Here is a 27,664-nt window from a genome sequence, read left to right on the forward strand (position 1 = left end):
TTAACATTTCTTTTTCAGAAATACATCTGGTTTATACTGCTAGGATGTTCACTCAATAAAAAGAGTTAATAAAAGTAAATATTAACTCCTACATCTACAGAGCATTTTCAAATATTGACGAGAAGGTATCAATAGGATGAACTCATTTTTCTTTTAAAAAGCTACCAGCTGCTTTTCTGTACTGCTTTACTGGGGCCTAAAGTACACTTATAACAAGTGTCCCAGGAAACACAGCCTCCTAACGCAATCTGTAATATCCAAGCTTAACACAGTGTAAATTAAGCAAAAGAAACAAGCTCTTTTGAATATTTTTATTACAGAAAAACAAAAGGCTTACACTTGACTTAAAAAAGCAGCATTATTTTGTGAATTCGAAGTTATTACAGTGAAGTTGCTTCAAGAAACTTTAAAGACTGAAGAAAAAAAATAAAATGCCACCTTTCCCCCTCAGACAGCACCCTAAATTATTTGTATCACCACAGCAAACCCCTTAATTTCACATCACATCTGACACCCAGTCTATGACTTGTACACTTTTCTTCTCCTTGTGTCTTGTTGAATATAGCTGGGAGAAGGATTTGATGACAATGGCAGTACACTTCAAGTTTAATTTCCAACAGTTCAGTACACATCTGATTGATTAAATTGCAGTTCAGAAGTGACTGAGACATGCTTTCCTTCTAACTCTAGCAGTTGTTTTCAGTTTTAACAGATCCCATTGTGATCCATTTCTTACACAGTATTTATCATATTCAGGTCCACATCTCAGATTTCTCAGCAAGTTATTTGGCTACTACTTATTATAAACACAAACAAAAATAATAAACCAGAAATGAAGGCTCACAGTTGAAACAGTTCTTAGCAGTGCAGCAGAATTCAGAATTTATTACACACCATAGAAGGAACAGCAACGTTCCATTGACCACTTCAGTGTTTTTATTAAGTCAAAAGCTGCAGGTTTCCAGCCCGAGCCAAAACTAAATATGTAATTGATCTGCAACTGTAATCTTAAGAGAAAAATCAAGAAGATATATTACTGCCTTAACAGTCCTATATTTTGACTATTAGCACTGAGTTGTGCTAAAGTACAAAGGAATCGACAAGTTTCTCATCTTTTTAAAACAACTCAGGATCTCCACACCATGTTAAAAAAAACTCTTTCTAAACACATTTTTAAGCATCTCACTTTTCAAATATATTTGAAAATATATTTGAATTATTTCTCACCTCAAAGATTCTGCCAAAAAAATAAAACTAAAATCAAAAAGCAAGAAAACTCAAGTCATTATGTACAACTAGCTGTAATGATAAAAAATGAAAAAAGGCAATTTATAGAAGGAAAAAGGAGAAAAGGGGGAAGAAAAACCCCAACCTATCAAACATCTGCTACTCAGTATTCTATGAAATCATGTTTTTTCCTCTCTCAAAAGGAAGAAGGTTGAACTTAAAATAAGACACAGAATTTAAAAAAAAAAAAAAAAAAAAAAAGAAAAAAGGAAAAAAGAAAAAATATTCTAACCTTCTTACATATTGTTTAGACTGTCTGATAACAAAAATCTTTGAAGTCGGGATCTACTTACTGTACTCTGCACTGCAACATGAAGCCAGCTGTTACCAAGTTACTTAAACAGAAGAAACAAGTTTCTTTCCTACAAGGAAAAAGGATGCAATACATTTTCCCTGGTTATGATTTATATCATCATCAGGTTTACTCAAACACAGAACGTCTCTACTTAAGCTTACCCATTTTTTTTACTTAATATTCCTTAATTTAGTGCTATAGCATAGTAATTTCTTATGTGTTAAAGCTGCCTTGTAAGGAGGACATTATAATCTGCATTACAGTGCCATATAACATTAAAAAAAAAAAAAAAGAAAAAAAAAAGAGAGAAAAACCGCATGATAAATACTTATGCGGAAGAGCAATATTAGGGTTTTTTTTTCCATGGTACTCTCCAAGACATCAATGCCAAAGTCTGCTTTATAGCTTATAGTTGAAGATTTCAACCCTGGACACAAACTAGTCCTTTTCAGTGTCACATGATTGTATTAAAAGTGACTTTTATAATGAAACAGATAACAGAAAAGCATTATACTGACCAATCTCTATGAGTATTACACTCTGTTAACTCCCACCTTCAGAGTAGGTAACAGTCTCTAACAAAATGATCAACACCAACTACCTAAAAATATATGTAACAATCTGAATTAAACAAATTTACACCATTCAAAAGGCTTGTCATTAGAGAGTTACTGCAAAATAAAGGGTGTTTGTCTTCCTTTATCAAGTTATACTGCAGATTCAGAAAACTTAAATATCATTTGCACTGTAAGTTTGTGTAAACATTCATACAAAATAATTTAACAGGCAATCATGTTCCAAAAGGTTTATGATGAAGTTTTCCAATATGTTTAGCTGCTAAAGCGCTAACAAAAACTTAATTTAGCATATAACCGTCACATTCCGTATCAAGTAAACATTCTTGACTGCCAGTAATTATATTACTACATGGTAAAACAGTCCTCTAATTCCTAACAATTTACATTTAACTTGAGAAAATAGAAAAGTTTAGGGTGGTTTGGTTTTTGTGGGTTTTTTTTCAAAATTATGTGCAACAAGTATAACACGTGACTTCTTGGAAAATTCTAAGTTGTCTTTAGCTATTAGGCTCCGAAAGACTTTACAGATCTCTTAAATCTTTCTTAATTTTCAGCCTTAGTTTTACATGAATGAGTATTCAGCTGGGCTATATTAGTAGTAGTTCATGACATACACTAAGGTCAAGTAACATTATCTCATTGTTCTGGAAACAAACAATTCAAAACTCCTCAGAATAACAGTGGAGAACTGTACCTGCAAATTTTTTCAGTTTAAATTGCCCTTTGTTAATCTATTAAAGACAATTAAGAGAACATCCATATTTTTTTACCTGCCAATTTCTGAGAAAATTTGAATACATGCAAGTCAAAACTACCATAATATAAACAAAGAGGTCCTCTCATGAAGATCATCAATAAATGACTACCTTCAATAAATAAGTCTATTTGGAAATTCTAGGGAATTCTTTTGCTCAACAGGTTAGTCTTTTTTCTTTTCCATTATGTCTTTCTGTTTCAGTTCTCCATCTGAAAGTTCTGTATATTTTCCATTCTTTTCCTCCTCTTGTTCTTCCTCACTGCCTTCGTCTGTGAGCTCCCGATCACCATTTTCCTTTTTAGCTGCCTCATGTTCATCTACCCCTCCATCTGTATCAGCTGTGCAGATTCCATAACACATAATGCTGATGACGCCCAGGGGCAACCCAAACAGAAAGCATCCCAGAAGTGGTGAACTCTTGAACACAGACTGTTGAAACACAAATTTGAAGTAAAAAACACTTTCAGTGAATATAAAAAATTACCACATTACTTCTCTTATTACTCAGAAACATCAAAAATTACAGTCAGGTTCGGTTTTGGTGGGGTTTTTTTGTTTGGTTGATTGGTTTGGTTTTTATTTGGTTTTGTTGTGGTTGTTTTTTTGTTGTTGTTGGTTGCTTGGGGTTTTTTGTTTGTTTCTTTTTCTCCTCCCCAGAAAGGAGGAGTTGTCCTCATTTTAACAATTCCTACTATAAGTTCATAAAAAAAAAATACTTGAAGTGCAAATATTACAATCTTGCACTGGGACAGCTAATGTTAACATGCCAAATGTATATCCAATTAATTATTTGACGCTTGAGAAACAATTGCTTTAATGGCATTAGAAGAACACTTTGAAGCAAGCAGTTTCATCTCTTATTTGTGTCTCATTCTCAAAAGTTAGTTTGAGTAATAAGGCATCTGCAGAAACATTCTGCAGCTGTTATTAGACAGCTTTCTATTGAAGAGTAGTTTAATGGCTTAGGAGAATGGACTTTTAGTTTCAGAAACTGACGGCTAAATGCTGCACATTGATAGAAGTTTGGAAGACACTCATAGAAACATGTCAGTTTCAACTGAAATCCACAGGATAGGTCTTTTGCTTGTGTAGAACAAGTGAAGAAATGGATTTGTGTACATCTTCCCAACAGAATTCTGTTAAGCATAATTAACCTATAAGAAATATGATAAAAGTATTTGCTTTAAACCTATACAGTGAAGTATTTAATCCCCTTATGCTCTAGCTCATTAGGCTTAAACACTAACATTTCTCAGAATGTGGAAGTGCTACCAGTTTCAGTGAAAGGATGTCAAAAGAGTCAAGGAAAAGATTTCAAATTCTCCCTGTTCTAACCTTAAAATATGTGTCAGACCAATACAGAAAAGGAATGAAAAATTAAGAAACTAATGTATGTTGAATATTTAGCACACTGGAAAATATTACTAAAAACTTTAATCAAGAAGTTCATTTGGCCTAAACCTAACGTACATGTACCTGTAATATACACACAATGTATATGTAAACAAACTTATCTTTTTATATGCATCTTGATTGACAATGGCACCATCTAGTTTAATGGAAAATAAAACTCACCACTACAGTAGACTTGGCATCATAGATTATTCTCTTGATTCGTTGCAGAAGTCCATCACCACCCTGTGCCTGAAATTTCAAATGGAACCATGTCAAAACTGCTGACACTTTTCAGTTATGATTCCAAAAGTTCATTCTTCAGACCTTGCAATCTTAAGTCCCTTTAGAAGGAAATGAAAAGTAATTATTCTTGCATCTCATGGTGCCCAGATGCTCCAACTTCCCACACATGGATAAACATCTTGGTAGTCTCATCAAAAAATCTCTCACAATTGTTTTAAACAATCAGTGCAAACTTCAGCAGTGGACTGGCACTCCACTCTCTTACCATAGAGGAATACTAACAGAAAGTACCAACTATCCTGATGTAACAATTATAAAATGGCAGAGATCTTCTGAACTTTCGTGCAGCTATTTATGGATTTATTTATATCTATTTATGGATTTTGACAGAAGCTGTTAGAAAAGTCTAGGCATTAAGTAACAAGAAGATAGAAAGGCATAACAAAGAAAACTTGTATCAAGCAATGACAGACTGTACCTTAACTGCCACCTAATTTAGCAGTCTTCAAAATAACTACATGAATCTAAAGCAATTTGTCTGTTGAACAGGACCCGTTTTCACCTGTCTTGAGTTGACAGAGAAACAAACCTACATTTTGGAAGTCAACTGATCTGCACTTGACGCTGATCAAAACACCTCAAATTACAAAAAAGTCCACAACGATGAAACAGGCTCACAGAAGGCTACCTATAGAGAGAGCCTTATAGAAAATCACTCTATAGTCAAGGTGGATAATCCAACACTTCCCAAAGAAGGGAAGAGGAAAATGTTACACTTCTCAGAAATTTCACTGTGGTTCAGAAATGCTGCACCCTGTTACTTGTTTACTTTGAAGACTGTCATTCCTCAACAGCTGCACAATTTCTTGGGCCTGAATGCAGCCAAAGTAGTGCCATTTTATGTCTACAGACACAATGTAGCTTAAATGAAGTCACATTCTGTATTGTCTGTCTTGGATTATCACTTTCATATACAGAGGGAGATGTGAATTTAGACAGACATTTAATCATTCTAGCTGAAATACTGGAAACAAAAGGTAGCAAGACCTAAGTGACACTAAGGCAGAAAAAAAAAGACATCACAAATTAATTTCCTCAAAGTTAAAAAACAGATAAAACAATGTCATTTGTTATTTCGACCTGAAGGATATGTTTAATAGAACTAATTAGGTGTTGATAACATAATTCAATGCAGTTAAATCATTAAAAAAGTGAGAACTGAAGAACAAAGAACCACCAATTAAATTACAGGAATACCTCTCACCTTGCAACTAGAAGCATGGCGAATAATGAACAGCAAAAAAATCCACCTATATTATGTTGTTACATCAATTTGTCAGACTAAATAAACCAATGTACCATGTATAACTGAAACAATCTACAGCATTATTGTCATTACCACCTGATGACCTAAAACTGCTTGGATAATGTAAAGTGGGATTCAGCCAACACAGTAAGCATTCCATATACAGTGAACTGGGGCTTAAATCAACATAGGCTTCTCCCAAGAGGCAGCCAAATGATTTGTTAGCACAGCTCCACTTCGTGCCCCATCACCACACCTGAAAGCTCTGATCCATGATCGCTCTCCTCATCCGCATAACATAGCCTTCTGTCCAACTTACAGTACACTGTGGGAATAAGCACACCCAAGTCTGTTTTGTCAACATTAAAAAATTGTCCAAGCCATCAATTCCGGATTGATTTATTAATTTTGTTGTTTTAACAAAAGACAGCTCATTTTTAGTTTTAGGCAGAAAGAGAGGGGTAAGCTTGTGTCTGTTTATGATATGTAAAGCAAATATACCATTGTTTTTTGAGTCTGAACCTATCACTCATCAAGCTATTAGATTTATTAATTGCTGCCCAAAAGAAATGGTAGAGCTGAATTACATACTATGAAAAAAAAATTTAACAAGTATGTTTAAAGCAAACCAGCAGATGACTAAAAAGTTCTCTATTTACCAATGAGAAGTCAGCTAACATTATGCTATAAACAAAAAAAGGCTGCTTTCTACAAGAGGTTCTGCAGTCAGAACAGCAAGCAATGGCACGCCTCAAGAATTCACAATTCACTGACAGCACATAAGAGAGGAAGACAGACAAGACAGGAAGATAAAATATATGGCATAACAACCAGAGTGACCAATTTTTTTCCCTTCTTTAGCATCTAAGGAAATAAACACCAACCAACATATTCCAAATCACGGTGAAGACTTACTTCAGCAGTACCGTCCAAGATACTGTTAATAAACTGAACCATGTCTTCTGTGTTCTCAATGTGCATATCTGGTAGGAAATACTGCTGATTAGAGGTATTCAACACAACGATAGTAGGGATTGTCAAGTCGCTGAAAACAAAAACAGATAGTTAAAATATTTAAAGAACTACTGGATAAAACACGGCAATCCAAATAATTCCTACATCATTTAAAAGGGTATCCATTAACCTTCACTTCATGTGTGTTCCTTATAGCAGTTCCTTGAAGTCAAGAGCAAAGGGGGAAGAGAATCACCTGAACAGTACAAGCATGTTTCTCATTACCGTTTTTCCCTTCACATCTGTGTCAGTGACACTATTGAATCTTATTGAATTTTACATACCCATAGTGACTGCAAATCAGGTACATAATGACTTACCAATTAGTAAGAGATCACAGATAGTAGCCTGGTATATGTAATGTACTATTAGCACAACACATTAACTATTTTAGTGAACAAAGGCAAAAGTATAATCCAAATCCCATGCAGCACGGTCCAACTGATCAGCTCTATCAATCAACCTCTACCTGTCAAGTCAAAAGAATGAGCCACACCAGTCAACGTTTTTCTACATCTCTTTTAGATGTAGCAGATGAGCTACAAAGCTTTTAAATAATTACTACTCAGCAGTTGACCTTCACATGCATAACCATTGTTTAGTATCACAGAATCAGAATGAAATAAAATGGGGGGGGGGGGGGGGGGGGGGGGGGGGGGGGGGTGTGTGTGTGTGAAATCAACAAAAAAACTTCTTAGAAATTATCTCTGGAGATAAACCAGGATAATCTACTGTTCAAATTAGCCCTAAATTAAAAATTAGATCAGGTTCAGAAAAATTTAATACTGAAAAAGTGCGTTGTTCAGCACGAAAGATTTAAAACACATTAAATAAGGTGAAAAAATCTCCTGTACTCTGCCAATTTTCTGGAGTTCTGTCAACAATGTATTTAAATACTAGGTGGCTTTCTTTCACACAGAAACAATGCAAACCTTGTTTTTCTCCATTTTCACTCTTGTCTAATAGTGCCCCACCCACGTATATTGGTAATACATGTAATACTGATGATGATTTCAGCCTTAACTGTGGCTTTTATTTCATGATAATTGATTAATGTGTTTCTTCAAAGAGCTGAGGAATTAATATTCTACATACACCTATAGTTGACATTCCAATGATGCTACATACCTTAACTTACACAAAGGTGTATCTTTGCTTTCAGTAAAATACATAAACTGTTTTCTTCTTTTGTGCATAGTTTTAACCATATCATTTTTAAACCAACAAAAGCATGTTCATCCTTCTGAAGAGAGATAAATTACAATGTCTACTAATGGAGTTACAGCCAAGTTCAAAAGTGTATGTCTTTTCAAGGACTACTAGTTCTATCCCCACAAATCATACAATATTCTCCCTTGTGAAGAAACAGAATTTGTTCCTATGTGAATCTAGCACAGTAAGAAAGTATTCTGCAGTAGGTTTCTCACTATTCAGGCTTTTTCTGTTTCCACTTGCTGCCATCTGGTGGAAAACTGAAGCCCTCGCAATACAGTTTACTTCGAATTATTCAAGTAGCCACATGAAGAGCAGCTACTTTTAACAGTGAACATATTTTGCTGCATTCTTTTGCTGCTTCACACTTACACTGGAAATGTATACACTCTGTTTAAAAATAATTAAAAGCTTCTGATTACTTTAACAGCAACTTTCCATATACTACAAATTATACAATCAGGCATTTTGCAGATTAAGTTAAACAGTCCAGTTGAACCAATCTTGCCACTAGATCACTACCACTGTAAGTGGCAATTCTATCTTCTTCCCCTTCATTTTCTTCCTCCTAAGGAAGACTTCATGTCCCTCCCCTGCTTCTTTTCACATCAGTTCTAGTACTCAGCAGAATACATGGGAAGACATTTAAGGGTTTTGTTGGATCAGCAAAATAACTCCCCTATTCGCATAGCCAAAAAAATGAAACACTCTTCTGTCAGATCAACAGGCTGAAACAGCTCAGCAGATGCTCTGACCTAAGAGCCTGCAAAGGAGATGCAATTAATGAAGTGAGGAAGGTCTCACTTTTGGCAGCTATAAAGCACTATATCAATCACATCACTTAACTTCAATTGAGAGACAGCTGGTTTTAAATTAATTGTATTCAGGTGATAACCTATAGTAATTCCATAGAACTATAGACCTTGTGCCTCCTGAATGCCCATGAAGCTCCTAGAATTTTTAGGGGCATGAACACAGGCTTTGTTCATTGGAAAACTTACAGAGCTGGCATATTGACTTCTGTTTTTCCCTTCTTTCACTCAAAAGGACAGAGTAGTCAGCTGTAAATGCCAAGCAACTTAACTCTGTAATTCTGCATTTTTAGACAAGGATCATAATAAGGGCAAATGTCAAGCATCTTATTAAATTATTTATATATTTCAAAATGTACCATGTACATATCAAGTGTGGACAGCATCTTCCATGCATTTTATGCTACTTCTCTGCAGAAACATATTTATGTCTTAAAAATGCATCAAGAATGAAATGTGCCTCTCCAGAAATAAAAAAACATAGCTAATGCATAACCATTATTTACATTTCCTGTTACAAACTGACGTAACTTTTAATGTGTCTAGTGCGCTGTAAATATAACAAAAGAAAAACCCACACAGTTCTAATAGAAAAACTTAATGCAGACCTAAAACATAAGCTTTGTCTACCAGCATTATCAGTTTATCAATAAGCCAAACTTCTACCATTAAACTATGCGGTTTAATTTAATAAACAACAGATATTATGTTACATGCTGAATTCTGAAGGCAGCAATTTTTCCTCTAAACCCACAAAACGCAGGAATTCTTCATAAGATTGTTTTCAGTTAAATATACTTAGCAACAAAAACAAGAGTAGAGAGAATATTCAACTAAGAATTTACTTACTCCATTAGTAAACTATTAATGTAATCATTTCCATCCATATGGCCAAACTGGAAATCCCTGTAAGAGAAGCAGTGAAAAACAGATTGATGAAAAGGAAAAAATAGTGAGTTTCAGCAAAAGTTCTTCCTTAAATATTTTTCCCATAACTGAAGATAAGAGCACACACTCAGCAATATAATTAAAAAACTGATCATCTACAAAACAAACAGCATCCCACAACACACTCAGTTAACAGAATGGCCTTATTAAATATCAGTATATTAATATAAAAGCAGGCACTGTAATATTTGTCATGAAAAATGAAAAAAATGACTGCTGTCTTAAAAAGGTTAATGCAGAAGTTTGCTTAAGATATTATAGTATCATGTGTGCCTACCTGTGAAAGTGATCCCGATAATCTCTAGCAACTTCCTGAATAATAGATTTTAGTCTGGAGGGAAAAAAACGTGACATTAATAATCCAGGATACATTCTGTCAAAATACAAACAATAAACATGGAGATTTCCCCAGTAAGCAGCAAATAGTACCTCATCAGCAATTAGGATCCCCTGTTCCATTAACAAAAAACCTCATTGATCTTGCTTGGTTTCTAAGGGTTGAAAGGCTATCTACCACATAGTCTCAACACGAGAAAAACAGACAGACGTCAAGCTGCTTCACTCTATCTGAAGATGCAGCACTTTGAAGCAAATCCGAAGAGGTCTGGGAAAATAGCATACACAGTACTTGAACAATATTTTCTTACTCATCTATGCAATCAGAGAAGGACAGGGGAAGGTATGCTCCTCTCAGTCTCTTTAGCAAACTCCAACCCAACTGAAAACGCCCCTTCTTAATATAAGTTCCACAGACAACTAATAAATAAGCATGACTAAATTAATTTTTAATGCAACTGAGCTGAGGAACAGTCACTTGTTCAAACTAAGTTCATCCCAAAGTCATCTGAACTCAAGTACTCTTGTCTATGATTAAAAGGTGACACAACAGCTTTAAAAAGCTATGCGATCACTGTTTGCTCCTGTAACCTCATTAGCAAATGGCAGAAGAGCAATACAGGAACTCCCATCATCTCATTGAACTCGCATGTTCTTCAACAGAGCCATAAATTAAATAAATTCAGTAGGGTAAAGTCAGAAATTAGAGAACATCCACAAGTTAAACCCATTCATTTAACCCAGCATTTCTTAACATTTAAGAAACTTCCAAAGTTCTCTATGTCATACCAGAACGTTTCTCCCACAGTGTCACTAATACTCAATTCTGTACCTGGTATGTTCCACTGAAGAGTTTTTATCATCAATGACTGCAATAGCCACAAGTTTTCCTAAAATAAGGAATAAAATACTTGAAACCATTTAAAGAGAAACACACATTCTCAGATGGATAATATTCCAACCCAGAAGATTAGACACTCTCCAGGGACGGGAATTAGTTTTAAGTATAAACCAACCTCAATGACAAATAGCGTCTTCTACCTGCCTAAGTGTGGTTTTCTTAAAGTTACTGAAACTAAATTAAGATGTGGCTTAATGCCATACCACATACATTCCATGTAATTTATGCAAAACCTAATCTGCTCTTAAATTGAAAGTCCTACTAATTTTTTGTGACTACTACAGGATTAGACATACTAATTTTTATGTTGTGAGGAAAGGACTAGCATAGGCTTTGGGTGAAGCCTATAGACAATATAACAGGTCTGACCAACACCAAAAAAAAGACTGGCACTATCAACTCTAACTCCAAGATTAATTAATTTTTGAGATTTAAAGAACACATTCTTAGTGCTTTGTAACTTTTCTAAGTGTTAAGTACAAGAGTTGCCAAAAAGCTTAGTGGGAGCAGCATCTCACCTGTATCTCCAAGTTCATACAGCGTGAAGCCATCTACATGAAGATAGCCTTGAAATCTTTCTCTATTTATCCAGGATGACAAATCACCATCTTCATACTCTAAAAAAAAAAAAAAAAAAGGAATAAAAGGAATGCATTAAAAAAAACTCCCCAGATTTATTTATTTCAGCTATAGAGGCAAACACATTGTTGTTACACAAGGCCTCACATATTTCCGGAAATTCCTCTTTAGTTTTAAAACTTCTAAAGCTATTTTCAATTGTCGAACAAAAAGTATTACAGCAAAGCATGAAAAGCTGATCTGATGATTTTTTTTTTTCCCAAATCAAGGATAAACAATACTATTTTACAAGATAACTGTTTGTCAAGTTTCAAAGCAAAGAGAAACAAAAATACAGAAATATTTTTGAGAATCCTTAAATGAAATACAAAGAAATCAAGAAAAATTAGATGCATTAACAGCATTCTGAGTGTAAATTCAGAATCAGTTATACTGAAGGCTAGTTTCCAATGCCAGGTATTTTAACCTGTAATGAATCAAATTCTAGCACATACCACCAACACCACTGTAATTAGATCTTAATCACAAGTAAAAAAGAGAAATGTATATAAACATATATATATTATGCATATATACACACACACAAATGCAAATTAAATAAATAAATTTGTGTTAAATCCTATTGTATAGAATGAATAAATCTATTGTAGAGAATGAATTATCAGTAACTTCAGGATAACAATTAACTGTCCTAAAATTGTAGCAAGTAATTCCTACCATAAAGCTTCTCATAGATCGGCATTCCATTCCTCCACTATGGGGAAGAAAACCAAACCAAAACAGCAGAGAAGGCCAGAGCATTGAAATGGATTTTGTTAAACCTTTTTCTTACAGTAAGCTCTTCATATTTCTGCCCAATCATAACAGTTGCACATATGACCTTATCCAGTCTCTTATACTGCATCTTCGTAACTTGCTTGATTCACAAACCACTGCTTACCATCATAAACAAAGTAAGTTCCATCTTTGAAGACCACAACAGCAGGCAATTCAGGCAATGTCACATACTGAAAGAGGTTAAACCATGGAAGATTAAAAGATTTTTAAACAAAAAAAAAAACCAAAAAAATCTTTAAACATGGAAATGTAGTCCATGGGGGAAATCTCAAAGTACATTTAAATGTTTTCTGTCTGCATTTACTAAAATAAATTTATCAGCTTCTGCATATTAAAAAGTAACTCAACATAAACATTTTTGAGAGGTAGGTCTCACAAAGTTTAAACAAAGTGTGGCTTTTACTAGTATCTACAGCATGAAGAATATTTTATTGGTTGGACATGAACTTTAGATAGGAGATCATAACTTGAGGGTTTTATCAATCATGCCTGCTGTTACCAATTTGTGCTGTTGTCAGCATACCCGTCATATTGTTACTTCTACTAAATGGACAGTCGATATTGTAGAGTGAAATAGTAACACTGATTACATGTCCCACTAAATCTGGGATATGTCCAGTGGTTCAGAATGACAGGAATATAGGCACAGCTTCAGCAGACAGAGCTGCAAATAGCCTTAATTTAGGCAAACAGAACAATGAATGCCTGCAAAAGAGTAGTTAGGATGGTTAGCAGCATACTAAAAAAAAAACCTCTCAGAAATACAACGTGTAGAAACTTTTCCCTTGAAATTTAATCTTTTTCAGCTCATGTTTTCAGTAACTGCCAGAAGAGACATTCTGCATCTTTACTGCTTGCTACAATCCTAAGTTAAAATTCTAATAGCATTTGTGGTTAAGAAAGGACTGTATCATGAGCTTAGTTTTGATGATGATGTTGGCTGAACGGTCTAATTTTCTGATCTGTTTGGAAAACATATGAACAGTATCATGAGTGCTTTTCCAAATGACATGCCTTCTGTTATCATTCTGCATTATCTTTCTCGGAAATAAATGTAAAAGCAGTAGGTTTATAATGTAACAGCTCATATGAATGAGTGAAAAGGCAGTAATTCTAGATGACGCTTCATTCTCTTATTTGCCGAAAACATAGTTTAGCCTCCTCAAAGGGCAAAGCAGGAGGCTATGTACAGCTTATGGCTTGCAAAACATAGCTGAAGCTTGGAGCAAGGTTACCTAAGGCGACAAAACAAAGTCTAATAGTGAACACTGTCATGCAAAGCCTAATTACAACTAGCAACCGCTAATTTCCTAACATTTTTGCTTCTCTCCATAGGATATTGCATACCATCACAACTTCAGTTTAAGTGACATTTGTGGGAAACTACATTCGGTGGGAAAAACAGCTCAGTGCTTACACTACTGTGATCACAGAATCTCAGATTGTTCCAGCCTTTTACACTCTTTCCACCGAACCAGTGAACAGTACTTTTGTTGCTCAGCAGGGGCTGAAGTGCAAACAGCAACTGAGCTAGCTTTTGATACAAGGCTTCTGGAAATCTAACAATACAGTATTTATAATGAGGCCAGTTCCATTTATGATGTTGGAAAATGCATGTGCCTAAAAAAAAATACATTATTCTGGTTCTCACCCTGCTAATACCAAACTAATGTCAAAGTTATGCGTTACCAGGCCTGGAGTAGTTAGGCCACACTCGGAGATAACAATAAATCAAAAAGCCTCTCAACATGCCACATGAGAATTCTGTAGCCAGTAGAGTGGGTGATCAGTCAATCTCTGGGCAAACTAATGTTTTGCTCAGCTGTGTTATACACGGTGAAAATAACCTACCTTTTCACTTCTCTGATTATTAGGGTACCCATGGTACCCCATGCTGCAGACTCCCAAACTAGTTATAAAAGTGTTCTGTGAAAGAACTGGTAGGAGCAACAAGAGCTTTGCATTAGCTAAAAAAAGAAAAAAAAAATAATCAAAGTATCTACCTTCTTAAGCAGGTTGTACGGTCCACATTGAGTTCTGTGTATCTACAGTTTATTTTCATTAATATTACCAAATAAGTAATTTGGTCAATACAAAGCAATGACAGACTGAAACTTGTTTTGTAATTTTTCCCAATATAGACTCAAAAATTAAACGTTTCTGTGTAATTAGTTTGAAATTTATCACAGGCAAATATATTGTGAAAAGCCAGTTCTGTGCCACCAAAACAGCAAAATTAGATGTGAGGAGAACTACTCCATTTCTGTGGAAATGGCGGAAACTGAGACAGCTTACCTCAGGCAGCACATCTTCTGAGGCAGAAAAAAAGTATGTATAAACTATTAGTTCTGAAGCAACTTCAATGTATTTTTCCTGCAAGATACAAACAATATTTTTTAATTTCTGAACTTGTAGTATGCTTCAAACAGAAGTTTTGTGACATACCTCATCTTCAAAGAGTAGTTAGAAAATATGGTTATGACACAAGATTGTAAAAACACTTCAATAAAAAAAAAAAATTGTGCATATTACAAGCATGCACTTCAGTCTACTAGAAGACACTTTAAACTACATCTGTGAATAGTCGAAAGAAGTAACTTTATTCAGTCAAACTTCAAACCTTTAAAGGAGATTCACCACCAACATACACAAAAAGCACATGATGTCTCTTCTGCACATGGTCAAACATATGCTGGCTTGGAAGTGGCCTGATAAGAGGTCTGAGAGGAAGGAAAAAGAAAGAACAAAATCAGTTTCTAAGGTGCAAAACCCAAACAAATAAGCCCCCCATGAAAAATACCATACAGGGTTTGTTTTTTTTTTTTTAAACTAGATTTCCCAACTTATTATTTCAGTTTGAACCAAAAAAAAAAAAAAGTCCCCCAAACCAAAAATCACACACACCCCCAAAGTTCTTATGCTTCCCAAATAGCACACTTAAATGTGAAATTAACATCTTAGTAAAAAATGCTGCTATGATGTAAACATGCAAGCCATTTACTGGGCACAGAATCACAGATTGTGTTGGAAAGGACCTTAAGAATCATCTAGTTGCAACCCCCCTGCCATTGGCAGGGACACCTTCCACTAGACCAGGTTGCTCAAAGCCCCATCCAACCTGCCTTGAACACTTCAAGGGATGAGGAAGCCACAACTTGTCTGTGTTGCAGAGTCTCACCACTCTCACGGTAAAGAATTTCGTCTTTATGTCCAATCCGAATCTACCCTCTTTCAGTTTGAAACCATCGCCCCTTGTCCTGTCAGTACAGGCCATGACAAAAAGTCTCTCTGCATCTTTCTTATAAGCCCTCTTTATATACTGAAAGGCCACAATAAGGTCTTCATAGTCACAATTTGAGAGAAAAAATTCTAAGCACAGCAGGTAGAAAATGTGGTCTTAGAAATAAACAATCCTACAAAATTCTGGTAAATTATTAGAGATCATTGATATTCCTAAACTACAGAATTCTGAAAAATAATTAATATAATGTACCTATATAAGTGCTTCGTAATTATATTTAAGAATGAAAGAAAGAAAAGTGATTCTTTTTTTCTCCTGAAGATTACTGTCTATAACATATTAAGACCACAGGCTATTGTAGGGAAGGAAAAAAAAGCCAACAGAAATTGTTGTGAACAATTCTGTAAAAGCAATTTCCTTACACTGCCAATTGCTACAACTTTTCAGATACATAAGCATATACTAAACTGATATTTCTAAAGAGAACTTTTCAGTTTTAAACAGAGTCATGACATCTATCTGTCAGCCAGCATTTAGGTCAGTATTCTTGTTTCTGGCTTCCATGAGTTCAATTTCTTCCTAGTTTCCACTGCTTTGAAAAGCCCTCAGTTCTTGCACTGTAAAGACGGGATTGGGACTAGCCAGTCTCTACTTACTTTCTCCATGCCACTCACCAACAACCTCACAAGAAACCACATGTATAACACATACTGGCTTTAACTTCATGTCCATCTCTTGTTCTTTTTAAATTACATTCAATTTTTGGCCTGGCTCAAAATCCTATGTTTTAAGTCACCAGATCCAATCTCAGAGAAGAGTATACTTACCCTGCCACTCTATTAGCAAATTCAATTATATCATCTTTGGTTCTAGGTCCCCTGTAGTTGTATGCCAAGTCACCTTTTAAGCTAGATAAAACAGGAAACACAAGAACAGAATTGAAATCAACCTAACTATATCTACACATGTAGAATTACTCAGTGTTCACATGTTTATTACAGTCATCCTTTAGAAAGCAATAAGCACAGTAATTTTTCACATAGATAAAAGAAGTGGTCAGCAAAACACAAAACTCAATGATGCAATACAACACAACTATGGAATAAAAACTTAATTACACAATATCTTATTTACTGACTTTTAAAAATAATTAACATTCTTTTACGATTATTTTTTCTAGCGCACAGCAATCATTTACTTTGTAAACACACAGATCATTTGGAACACTGCTTGTGACCACACAAAAACAAAACCCCACACCCAAACCAAACCCCAAACATTTAGCATTTATAGCGCTCAGGAATTAGGCCTTGTAAAAGACAAGCATAAAGACTTCTATAACGCTTTTTTTTTTTTTTAATAATTGAAAAGTATCAAATGACCTATAAAACTTTCTGAATTTATGTATTAAATTAAGCTTTCATGAAGCGTAGGTCAGTTTATTGTACTCTGCTGACAGGGTATGTAGCACACTTGCATTATAAGAATATTCAAGTAAGTTTTACTAATTCTAACAAGCTTTCTTTGAATCCATGCAGGTTTAGGAAACTCACAGGAAAAAAAGTAATAATAAACCAAATTTTCTACGCCTCTGTATGCCAACGAAGTTTTTCATCCTTAAATATTAACAAGCTAAACATCTCTGCTGCTTTTTTGAAAAAAACTAATTTGACAAGATTTATTATATATTATGAATACTATTTGCTTAAACAACAATCTGCTAACAAACCCAACATGTTAATAGTAAAAAGTACTCAAAATTAAGTCTTTATTTAACGTGACCTTGTGCTGGAATATACGTGTTATAAGCAAGTACATATAGTATTATTATGGACTGGTATTTTAATACAAATTTTGTCCTCCCTTAATCTTGGGTTTGTTTTTTTGTTCAAATACATGAAGAAAAAAAAATCTACATATACTTCTCTTGTCAAACAATTGCTCTCACACTTCATCTTATATAGTAACCACTACGATCATTTACTTAAGATTTTCAGGTACACTGAAGAGAAGAGAGGCAATTAAAAATAAGAAAATGCAATCAGCAACTCAGAAAAAGTTAACAGGAAGATTCAGGTACGCACTTACTGCCTGAATCACTCTAAGGGTGTCAAATCAATGGGTGCATGAAATTCCTTTTAATAATTATAGATATAAAATATATATAAACAAATATATATATATTTGAAATACGTATTAATACACACACATACTCTTAAAAAGTTGCATAGAAAACAGCAGTTAAAATAATTCCAAATTTGCTAACCTGGCTTTAAGAATTCTGTTTCTAAATAAGATGCTTGATTGAGATTGCTGAATTTCAAAGCAAAGGAGTCCAGCAGAAATAAACGATGATGTTACATTGAGATGGTGAAGTATTTTTGTTTGGTTGGTTTTGTTTTGGGGGCTTTTATGTGGTTTGGTTTTTCTTCTTATTATTTTTTAAGCAGAGAGGAGTAGGTTTTTTACTGTCATGAAATCAGTGATAGGATAGGTAATTGTTAGAAATTCAATGGGAAGCATCGACTTACAGCTTAATTGTTGGATAGCCTCGCACTCCAAATTCAGATGCAATACCTGAAAGAAATGTGTTAATGCCAAAGTAAACCAAGATTTTTTTGCTGTCCGACCTTAACCTTAAACATAGTTTAGTATTGAAGCCACATAAATAAACGAAAAATCTACCACTTAGTTCAGCAGGAATTATTTTACTTGCTTTCAAGAAGCTGTTGTTACAAAGCTACCTCATTAAATTTTGGATCTCTTTCAGAGGTACTGCAGAGTCCCAGCACAGGCTCTCAATTAATATGTCAAATGGCATGAGAATCCTCTACATAGACATGCTTGGTCACTTTTCACTTGAAGGTAATATGCATTTAAAATACACATACAAGTGGCTGAAAACATCAGAGACAAAAATTAAGCATCACGGATGTATAGTTGTAAATACTAATGCTTAAAAGAAATATAGAAAACAACTATTTATGTGCTACAGTAATGAGTAACAACAAAATTGCAGTAGTAGCAGTTACAAAAATGCCATTTTTTAAAGCAAATTCTGTAGAGGTAAATGTCTACAGTCATCCACTTCACCAGAAATAGATGCTTTCTAACCATTCAGTTACTTACCTGCTGCTTATTAAAGCGGCAAAAAGTAAGACAATTCCAGATCTTTTTCCCCCACCTCATGTTTAAAATCTTGTATCTTGCTCCCATCAATTGGAGTACAACTTGCAACCACCCCTCCAGTTGTGAACATAGCAACTGCCACCTTAAATTCCGCTTTCCAGTCAATTCAGTGTTTTCCAAAAGTTAAACTAAGTAGTCTTCAAAAAAGGCTAAAAAATATTTTAGAAAAATCTAAAATTCTGACAATACTTGCACAATTCCTATTGAAAAATACCCCTACATTCAAAATGCACCAAGATTCAATACTTTTAACATAAACATTCTGAAGCTACCAACCACATGCCAGAGCAGCACATGTGGGAGAACTTATGTGCAGGGCTCTAAATAACAGTTTAGAAATTGTAACCCTAACGTTAGGTGAAAAACCTAATTGCACAGAACTAAAATTAAAACTAGCAGCTCATGTACCAGCATCTTAGTCAAAGGAGACACAATCTCAGAAATATATGTACTAGGATCAATTTGATTCTGATCCTTTTCCCTTATAGCTGTATCACACAGAACTAGAATGAATTACGACGTGTATTAGAACATTCAATCACAAAAGCTGTCGACTGTTAATTTGTCCTTGTACAGCTCTTGAGCAGAGTCAGGAGATCTGCAAAATACACATTTTTCAATATATTTTTTTAAAACATCCCAGTCATGAAGATTACTAAAATCCTCTCAACATCATGGCAGTGACTTAACATATTTACATCGTGTCCTGGGTTCAGCTGTAGCAGTCATTTTTCTCCTTCTTAGTAGCTGGTGCAGTGCTGTGGTTTTGATTTTCAGCCTGGGAACAATGCTGATAACACCGATGTTTTTAGTTGTTGCTAAGTAATGTTTACTCTGACCAAGGACTTTCTCAGCCTCATGCTCTGCCAGGGAGAAAGGGAAGCCGGGAGGAAGCAGAGACAGAACACCTGACCCAAACTAGCCAAAGGGGTATTCCATACCACAGCACATCATGCCCAGTACATAAACTGGGGGGGAGTTACCTGGAAGGCCCAGATCGCTGCTCGGGTCAGGCTGGGTATTGGTCAGCGACTGGTGAGCAACTGTATTCTCTCCCCTTGTTATTTCCCTTATCATTATTATTATTGGTGGTAGCAGCAGTGGGTTTGTATTATACCTTAGTTACTGGACTGTTCTTATCTCAACCTGTGGGAGTTACATTCTTTTGATTCTTGTCCCCATCCCTCTGGGAGCGGAGGGAGGAAGAAGGCGGGGAGTGAGCGAGCGGCTGCATGGTTCTGAGTTACCGGCTGGGCTTAAACCACAACACATCATCACCTCCACTTCCTGATATGAAGAATGCATACATGTTTTTATAGGCAAACAGGAGCGATTATGTTATTTTTTGATCACATTTGGTGGACTTCTGAGGCTAACCCCCACGAAAATTCAACAGATACCACACCAGGTGACTGTTCTGTTGCTATAACTGCTGTATCCTCCTTCCACACAGCTACCAGGGGGAACACTTTTTGGATGCTTTATCTGTTCAGCTGTGACCTCAACGCTCTGATGACAAGCTTACCCAAAGTTCATATTTTTCACACTACTTCACATTCCTATTAGGAACAGAAACTATGCAGAGTCAACCATTCAAGTTCCTTCCTAGTTGCGCATGTGCCCAGCTGTATTTCCTTCTGATATTCTCAAGACTGAATTACTTTGATTTCAGAGAATCTTTAGACTGGGAAGACATTAAACAGAGTTGACTGAGGTTTTCATATCTAGATGTAAAATCTGCAGTTTGGAAATAAAAGCATTAAACTATTTCAAAAGATTTATTGGACTCTATTATTCCTAAAACTGGTAACGAACCTGAGAAGAAAAACATTTTCATGGCATAAAGGAATCTTTGCAGGTTTTAGTTATTTTTAAATATGCAAACGTGAATTTTAGAACAAAAACGAAGAGCCAATTCTATTGTAGGTATCAAACACACAAATTTAGTATCAGGATGACATATGCAAATATTTCAGGGTAAGAGTTAATGCAATTCATATAATTTAGATTTTTATATACATGACTGGAATGTTAGAGATCCACTAAATCTATTCCCAATTTTGAAGTTACCTGGTTGCATAATCTTGTTATTTTTAATTATTAAGACTTATTTTTCTTTAGCAAATATGTATCTTTAAGATGAAACATGAGGTAAAATTTTTGTTTTACAGAAAAGCTACGTACAATAAATTGGTGTCTGAGACAAGATCAATTTGATCTCAAAAGACCAAACTCTGCTACATGTATTCACAGAAAAACTAGAATATCACTGAAAAAAGGCATTTTGCATAATATTTATGCAAATATAAAAACCCTGAATAATCAGTTTTAACGGGTATTAGCTAAAAACATTACATGTAATAACAGATCTTACTTGGGCCACACTGCTCCCCCTACGCCTTCCCTCTTAAACACCCTCCTGGTTTAACATAGATTTAAGTGAAAAGACATTAAAAAAGCATGCTAAAACTAAGAAAATTCTGTTAAGCACGCAACAATCCTCTTATGTCTACTCAAACCACCTATCTGAATACCTAACAGGTTTTGGGTTTTCCCTGAAAAGGTCAGTACAATATGAAAGGCATCATCAAAAAAGAAAGCATTAAAATAGCTGAAATTGGTTTTTCAAGAAGACATTTACAGAGTAACATGGGGAGAAATTGGCTCGACACTGATGTAATGACTTCAGTGATTTAAGCAGGCTTTTGGTGTAACATCTTAAGGACCGATTATCTGAAAAGAATAACAGCAAGAACACAAGCACTCCAACAGTAACACAGGGAACCTAAAATTGGACGCTGTCAAGAGACACACCACATACAGATGCTTGTATAATGGTACTTTAAGAAGCATATCAGAAATAGATCTTTCAAAAGCTTTTACCTTCCCTTTGTCAGAAAGAATGCCCCACACAAGCATAAAGAAGTGTGATAAATGCACACTACAGCACACTGTCACTTTTAGAGAGAAAAACATCAGGAAATAGTTCTATGATACAGAAAAATGACTTAATTAAAAAAAAAAAAAAAAAGAAAAAAAAAAAAAGGAGAGAATAGTATCAAAACAGAGGCTGTCATGAAATTACCCCTAACCAAACCATACTTACTAGAAAAGGAAGTTGCATCCATCTTCCCAACTTTTACTGGAGATCCCATGTTTCTCATTTCTATACCCACTTCATTCCACACAGGTTCCAGTTTCTTGCAGTGGCCGCACCAAGGTGCATAAAACTGAGAAGCAAATATATTTAAAGAAGAAAAGAGAGAAAAAAGTTAATTAAGAGAAATAATTACGAGAAGTTGATTCCATGATTAACCGTCAAATACATTAGCAAGGATTATTTTCTAGTCATGGTGTTCTTATGAGTCTTAATAAAACCGCAAGTTAATTACAAAGCTGGAGTGACAAACAGAACTGTTATGATTTAGTGCTACTTTTAATATGAAAACACAAGTTTGAAAAGAATATATTCAACTGCTGTCCTACCATACAATTTCTTATTTAAAAACAGACTGTGTGATAACATACTTTTTTAAGAAAATATCTTTGTGAATATTTTCCTCTTTTTTAAAAATGCTATAGAATAAATCTTGAATTTATTTGCCAACAGGGGAACACTATTCTTTCAAAGGAAAGACTATATATATGTATGTATACACACTTCTGCAAGCTGCCCTCTGGATTTCTATTCTTCAGCAACTACTTTTATACAAGCACACTATAAAATTGATCCATTTTCTCAGGGCCAAGCAGAACTCAAAGGCTTCATCTCATCTTTCTGACTATGTCTTGCTGCAAAACCTCACTGAAATAAATTGGGAAGGTATCAGTGTTTTGGTACAACAAGCTCAGATCACAACTTGACAAAGTTAGAAATTGTTTTTCTATACAGTACTGATCAATTCTGAATTAGCATATATAGACTTCCTGACTGAAAAAAACCTCAAAAGTGAATTATACAATTTGGGAATTTCAGTTCCTATTTGAGCTGAAAAGAATTTTATCTCATTCCCAAACACGCTCAATCTTCTTAGTAATTCCCTGCTTCTAAAACCAGGACCACTGAATCTTTTGTTAGAGAAGCAAAAGAAGACTCTCATATATTTGATGCTGTAGTGCTAGAATACAAATGTCTAGAACACAGATTAGCTGGTGTAACTAGAGAATGGAACTGTAAGAATTCTGAACAGAGGTTATCACCTCCTGACTGTAAGTGTCAGGTAATCTGCTTTCCTTTTTAAAGGACTGTAAAATATAGGATAAAGCCTGTCTGCATCCAGAACTCAGTATAATTCCTGATTCATCCTGAACAATAGGGACAGACTGTTTATCCATTCTGTCAGAAGAATTAGTGTCATGTAATCTTTCTGCACCATGTACAAATGATTTTCCAAATGATGGAGCAGCCTTACTACAGACAGTGTAGCACTGTACATTTTGTGGTTTGACTTCCACTAGCAGCTATCCCATTTTTCTCATATACTCACATCTACAAGCCAAATATCATCTTTACGGCTTTCTTTAAACCTATAATGGGAAAAAAAATGAAATCAATATATTATATATCTGAAAATAAATAAGTGCATGTGTGAAACTGGCAAAATATACAATTAAGTTGTTATAAAACTATAGGTATAAAAATCCTGGTTTGTTTCTTTTTTTGGGAGTAAGGAAAAGGAGGAAATAGTTATATTTCAGTATTAAGATTGCCCCTGCACCTACTGCTACATACACAGTTGTATCAACTACATTTCTATAACTATTTGCCAAGACAAGAAGCAAACAAAAAAAAACCCAAACCAGAAAAAGAGAAATCAGAAAACACACCAAAACACACAAAAGATATTTGATTAGGATATGTAACCTAAGGCGAAGAAGTATTTTGCAGCTGTTCTAGTTACATTAAATACTGTTGTTGACTAGAAAATGTTGCATTTTTATAGATCAATCCACTGGTAAAGTCAAACCTTTTTTTGTTTTATTGATGGCATACCAAGGTTGCAAAGCTTGTACAGCAGAAAAGGTATCTGCAACAGCTAACACAAAACTGCTATAGGAAAGGAGCATTTTTGAGTCACAATATTGCCTAGTTGAACACCTCACTCAAAATTCACTGCCCTAAGTACTACAGAGATAATGAAAGAACTAGTTACAGTCTAGAATCTCTTGAGAACTCTAATGAAGCTCCAGCTAACTTCTAATTACAATGTCAAATAATCAGTTATGATGCAAAGGGCAGAAAGCAGCTACTGAATCATCAGATCCTGGGCTGTGCTTCAACTTTGAGTATCACCTTTGGTTTGTAAGAGAAGAATTTACAGTGAAATGTTATCCTCTCCCTGCCACAGTATGACTGTTATTGGGAGACTGCAAAGATCATTAAAGCACTGAGAAAGGTAGACCAAAATCTTACAAAATCGGCACACAGCAAGAGAAAGAAAGTAAACATCTGGAAGCAGAATATTCCAATGGAGTTTAATAACTTTGGCCTAAGATATTACAAAAAATACTGTAGTTTGCACAATGTTAACTGCCAATACATACCACCCATTACAAGCACCTACTTAATCAACTTTCTCAGAAACTAAAATGTGAAGTGTGGCAAAAACCAACTATCTAAACTCATTCTAGTTTTGGTAATGTCAATGATTAAATTATTAGACAACATTAAGAAAGTTCAACATACCACTGAAGAAAAATTAAGATCTCTCTACAAATGGGTATTTTAGGATTTTCTGAAGGTGCTGTTTCTAGGCTCTGTAAATATATTCCCATCCTTAAAATTTCACTGTCTCTTTTTAACTGTCCTATGCAGTCCTGTCTGTCAGCTGACACAGTGACAATCATACTGGTGGAAAGAGAATCCTCTATCAATATTACAAGAAGATAATACAAGATATAAGGATACAAAAGTATCTTTATATCAACATTATTTGTGTCAAATACATATAACTTTTCAACATTTGGCACTACATGACCAAATGTTGCCTCAATCTCCACTTAATCCATGAATCCCACTTTATCATTAACGGTTAAAAGAAACCAGCATGAAACAAACCAAAGGCCACAATTCAGAGGGCCTTCAATCAACCTAGCTGCCATTTCTATTCCTCCCTGCCTCCCTTCTCACCCCCTTGCATAGTTTCTGATGCTTCGGATCGTGGGTTGAGCCACCAATGCATCCTCACAGACAGAAAAGTATTTCCTTTTTTAATTAGGTTACTTACCAGTTTCATTATCAAACTGGAACAAGTCAGCAAGAATCGCAAGATGAGTACTGATCGGGGGCCGCCAGCAGCCAGATCAGCATAAGCTGAACCACAGCTCTTACTTTGCATCCCTTCCACAACCCAGCTGGGTGATGCTGGGTAACTTCCACCTCTGATAGTTCTTCTCTGCTACTTGTTTTCCTATATCTGTAACTTAGCACCTGTAGTACCTTGTTCTAATAGGCATTGTTTGCAACTACCAAAATTCATATAAACCCCAATGTTCTCAGCAATAGCAAAACTCCATAATGTTTAGGTATCTATAAAAATACTCACATCTATAAAACAGAAAACTTGAAACTTTCACCAGTCACGGCTCCCAACTTCTTTTAAAAATTGTTTCCCTGACCATTTTCATCATTTGCCTATTAGCTACAAAGAAAGAAAGAAAAAAAAAAAAACCACGCAAAAAACACATACACCCCCTCCCACAAAACAACAAACAAACAAAAAACCTCAAATCTGTCCTGAATAACTCACCATTCAATTCTTACTCCCAGTTGCAAATACAGGCTGGTTTGTAGTTGAAAAAAATCCAAGTGCTCTAAAACAGGATTTTCTTTTATCAGCTATTTCAAAAAAGTTATGTGACTACAGAATTATGCTGCTTCACTCCAAAACAGCAATTACATTTAAATTTACACCTGTGGAAACGTGATATGCTACTTCGTTCACTTAGTCTCTTTATCCTCAGTCCTTGAAAATGTGAGGCATGTTTCAAAAACAAGCTTTGAAAATCAAGCCCAAGCAGTTTTGTGCTTCAGTCACTTTTTCACTACACACTGAACACCAGCCAGAACTGCTGATGTACCCCTACCATACGCTCCCATTCCCTCCCTCATAATTCCACTGCACCTCATTTGATCCTCATTCGATGACTATCTGCTCTAGCCGAATAAGCAATATGGTAAAAAGGTGAATGGTTTTCTGACTGTTTAGCTCTAGAATGTAATTTATCATGAATTGAACCCTCATAAAAACATTGCCTTTGACTCACTTAAATTTACCATAAAGCAGCCATCTAATGCCATCTTCTTCTCTAACAGCTAGTACTTCCTATACCTCCTATTTCAACTCTAATAACTGCACTGCTTTGTAGAACTTTAGATCAACTAGCTAATCTTACAAAGAAAAAAAACTTATTTTCATTTTCAGAAAGTCAGCTTTTATTGGGAAGAGAAAGCATGTAGCCATCAAACTGCCAAAGCAAGGTAGTTCATGAACAATGACACTAAATGACCAAGCTAAGGGCAGGACTACCTATTTCAACACCTCCACAGTATCAGGGCTAAATCTGTCATCAAAGCACGTTTTTACACTGAAATATAATTGGCACTTCAAGCAGCCATGAACTAGTCCTTCAGGCCTCCTTCTCCCTTCCTTTTCTGGCCATGCATGAATGCACTTATAATTGTTCTCCCAATTCCCTGTGGCAGCTACACAGCAAACTCTAATGAAGAATTTGGTTAAATGCAGTCAGCTTTTATTTGGGGCAAACATCAATCCACCAAGATATTTACTCTACCAAGAAGAAAGATAGAGCAAGAAAACTTGAAAACTATTTTGGCAACAGCATCTGTAATAACAGCTTTAAAAAAAAAAAATTGCAAAATTAACATGTTCCTCAGCTTCACAAATTGCACCTACTTAAACACACACCACAATGTTCCTGCCGTTCCTGCCACGAAAAAGACAAACTTTTCCAGTGTAGCTTTCCTGACAACCACACTGCATAAAGCTGTCAGTTTGGGGCCTTTCTCCCACAACAAGCCAAATATTTAGGTAACAAAGCAAGACACCCCAGTACTTACGACTCATTTAGATCCTCCACAAAACCCGCACCTGACGCCACCACATGTGCAACCACTGCGAGGCAAGGAAAAGTGTTCCGTGAGCGATCTGCAATCCAAACTGGGGGTGCTCAGCCACTCCGGCTGACGGGCTCACCGCCCGCGTTCCCTTCCCCCGCTCCCCTCACGCCTCCGGCTCTTCCCCACAGCCCCAGACTACCCACACCTTCACGCCGCCCGCCGCTCCCCTCGGCCCGTCTCCCGCTTGCGAAGCCCACCGCTTCTCCCCGCTCCGCCCGCAGGCCACAGCAGCCGCCCGGCGCTTACCTGCCGCCCAGAGCAGCCACCGCCGATGACTGCCCCCCGCTACCATGTTGACAAGAGCCCCGGCGCGGCCGGAAGGGGAAGCGGAGCGCCGCGATGACGACCTTTCCGCACTGCGCAGGCGCGGAGGCCCCGGGCCGGGGGCTGTAGCGGCTGCGGGCGCCGGCGCTGGTTGAGGAGAGTTGGGGGCTGGTCGCGGGCGGTGTTTACCGCCACGGCTCCCAGGTTTCCGCGCTGCCGAAAAGCGCCATTGGAAGCGGTTGGGGGTATCTCAAGGGGCACTCTGACTCGGTGGCGGGCCGCGGCGCGGGTGGGCCTTGTCATGTCCCCAGTGGTTTCCAGAGGTGGGGC

The 27,664-nt window shown here is 36.0% G+C and overlaps 1 protein-coding gene across 4 annotated transcripts; it reads right to left on the reverse strand.

Moving 5' to 3' along the window:
- Positions 1 to 297: 297 nt before the first annotated feature.
- TMX3 (thioredoxin related transmembrane protein 3) lies at positions 298 to 27,392 on the reverse strand. Of its 4 annotated transcripts, XM_030497348.1 has the most exons (16): positions 27,317 to 27,392; positions 27,011 to 27,065; positions 23,418 to 23,457; positions 22,037 to 22,160; positions 18,273 to 18,318; positions 16,569 to 16,649; positions 15,121 to 15,220; positions 14,796 to 14,873; positions 12,604 to 12,670; positions 11,603 to 11,701; positions 11,016 to 11,073; positions 10,125 to 10,178; positions 9,749 to 9,805; positions 6,777 to 6,906; positions 4,493 to 4,653; positions 298 to 3,346 (listed from the first exon to the last, which is right to left on the reverse strand). In XM_030497348.1, exons 1-15 carry the CDS (start codon positions 27,360 to 27,362, stop codon positions 4,624 to 4,626), a joined length of 1,065 nt encoding a protein of 354 aa, XP_030353208.1. In that variant the 5' UTR covers positions 27,363 to 27,392; the 3' UTR covers positions 298 to 3,346; positions 4,493 to 4,623. The 4 variants fall into 4 exon arrangements, with proteins under 4 accessions (XP_030353208.1, XP_030353215.1, XP_030353199.1 ...); XM_030497355.1 differs by lacking the exon at positions 18,273 to 18,318 and having other exon boundaries at positions 4,493 to 4,561; positions 27,317 to 27,389; XM_030497339.1 differs by lacking the exons at positions 298 to 3,346; positions 4,493 to 4,653 and adding an exon at positions 5,602 to 6,186.
- Positions 27,393 to 27,664: the final 272 nt, after the last annotated feature.

This window comes from Strigops habroptila, chromosome 1 (genome assembly GCF_004027225.2).
Source record: "Strigops habroptila isolate Jane chromosome 1, bStrHab1.2.pri, whole genome shotgun sequence".
NCBI lineage: Eukaryota > Metazoa > Chordata > Aves > Psittaciformes > Psittacidae > Strigops > Strigops habroptila.

Bases quoted from the DNA above. Each gene is read 5' to 3' on its own strand.
- TMX3 (XM_030497339.1), bottom strand. From the start codon at position 27,362: ATGGTAGCGGGGGGCAGTCATCGGCGGTGGCTGCTCTGGGCGGCAG. The intron at 27,066-27,316 runs GTAAGCGCCGGG...CTTGCCTCGCAG, and splicing joins GTGGCTGCTCTGGGCGGCAG to TGGTTGCACATGTGGTGGCG. The intron at 14,874-15,120 runs GTTTGAAGTTTG...TGTATCTTGCAG, and splicing joins GTGGTGAATCTCCTTTAAAG to GAAAAATACATTGAAGTTGC.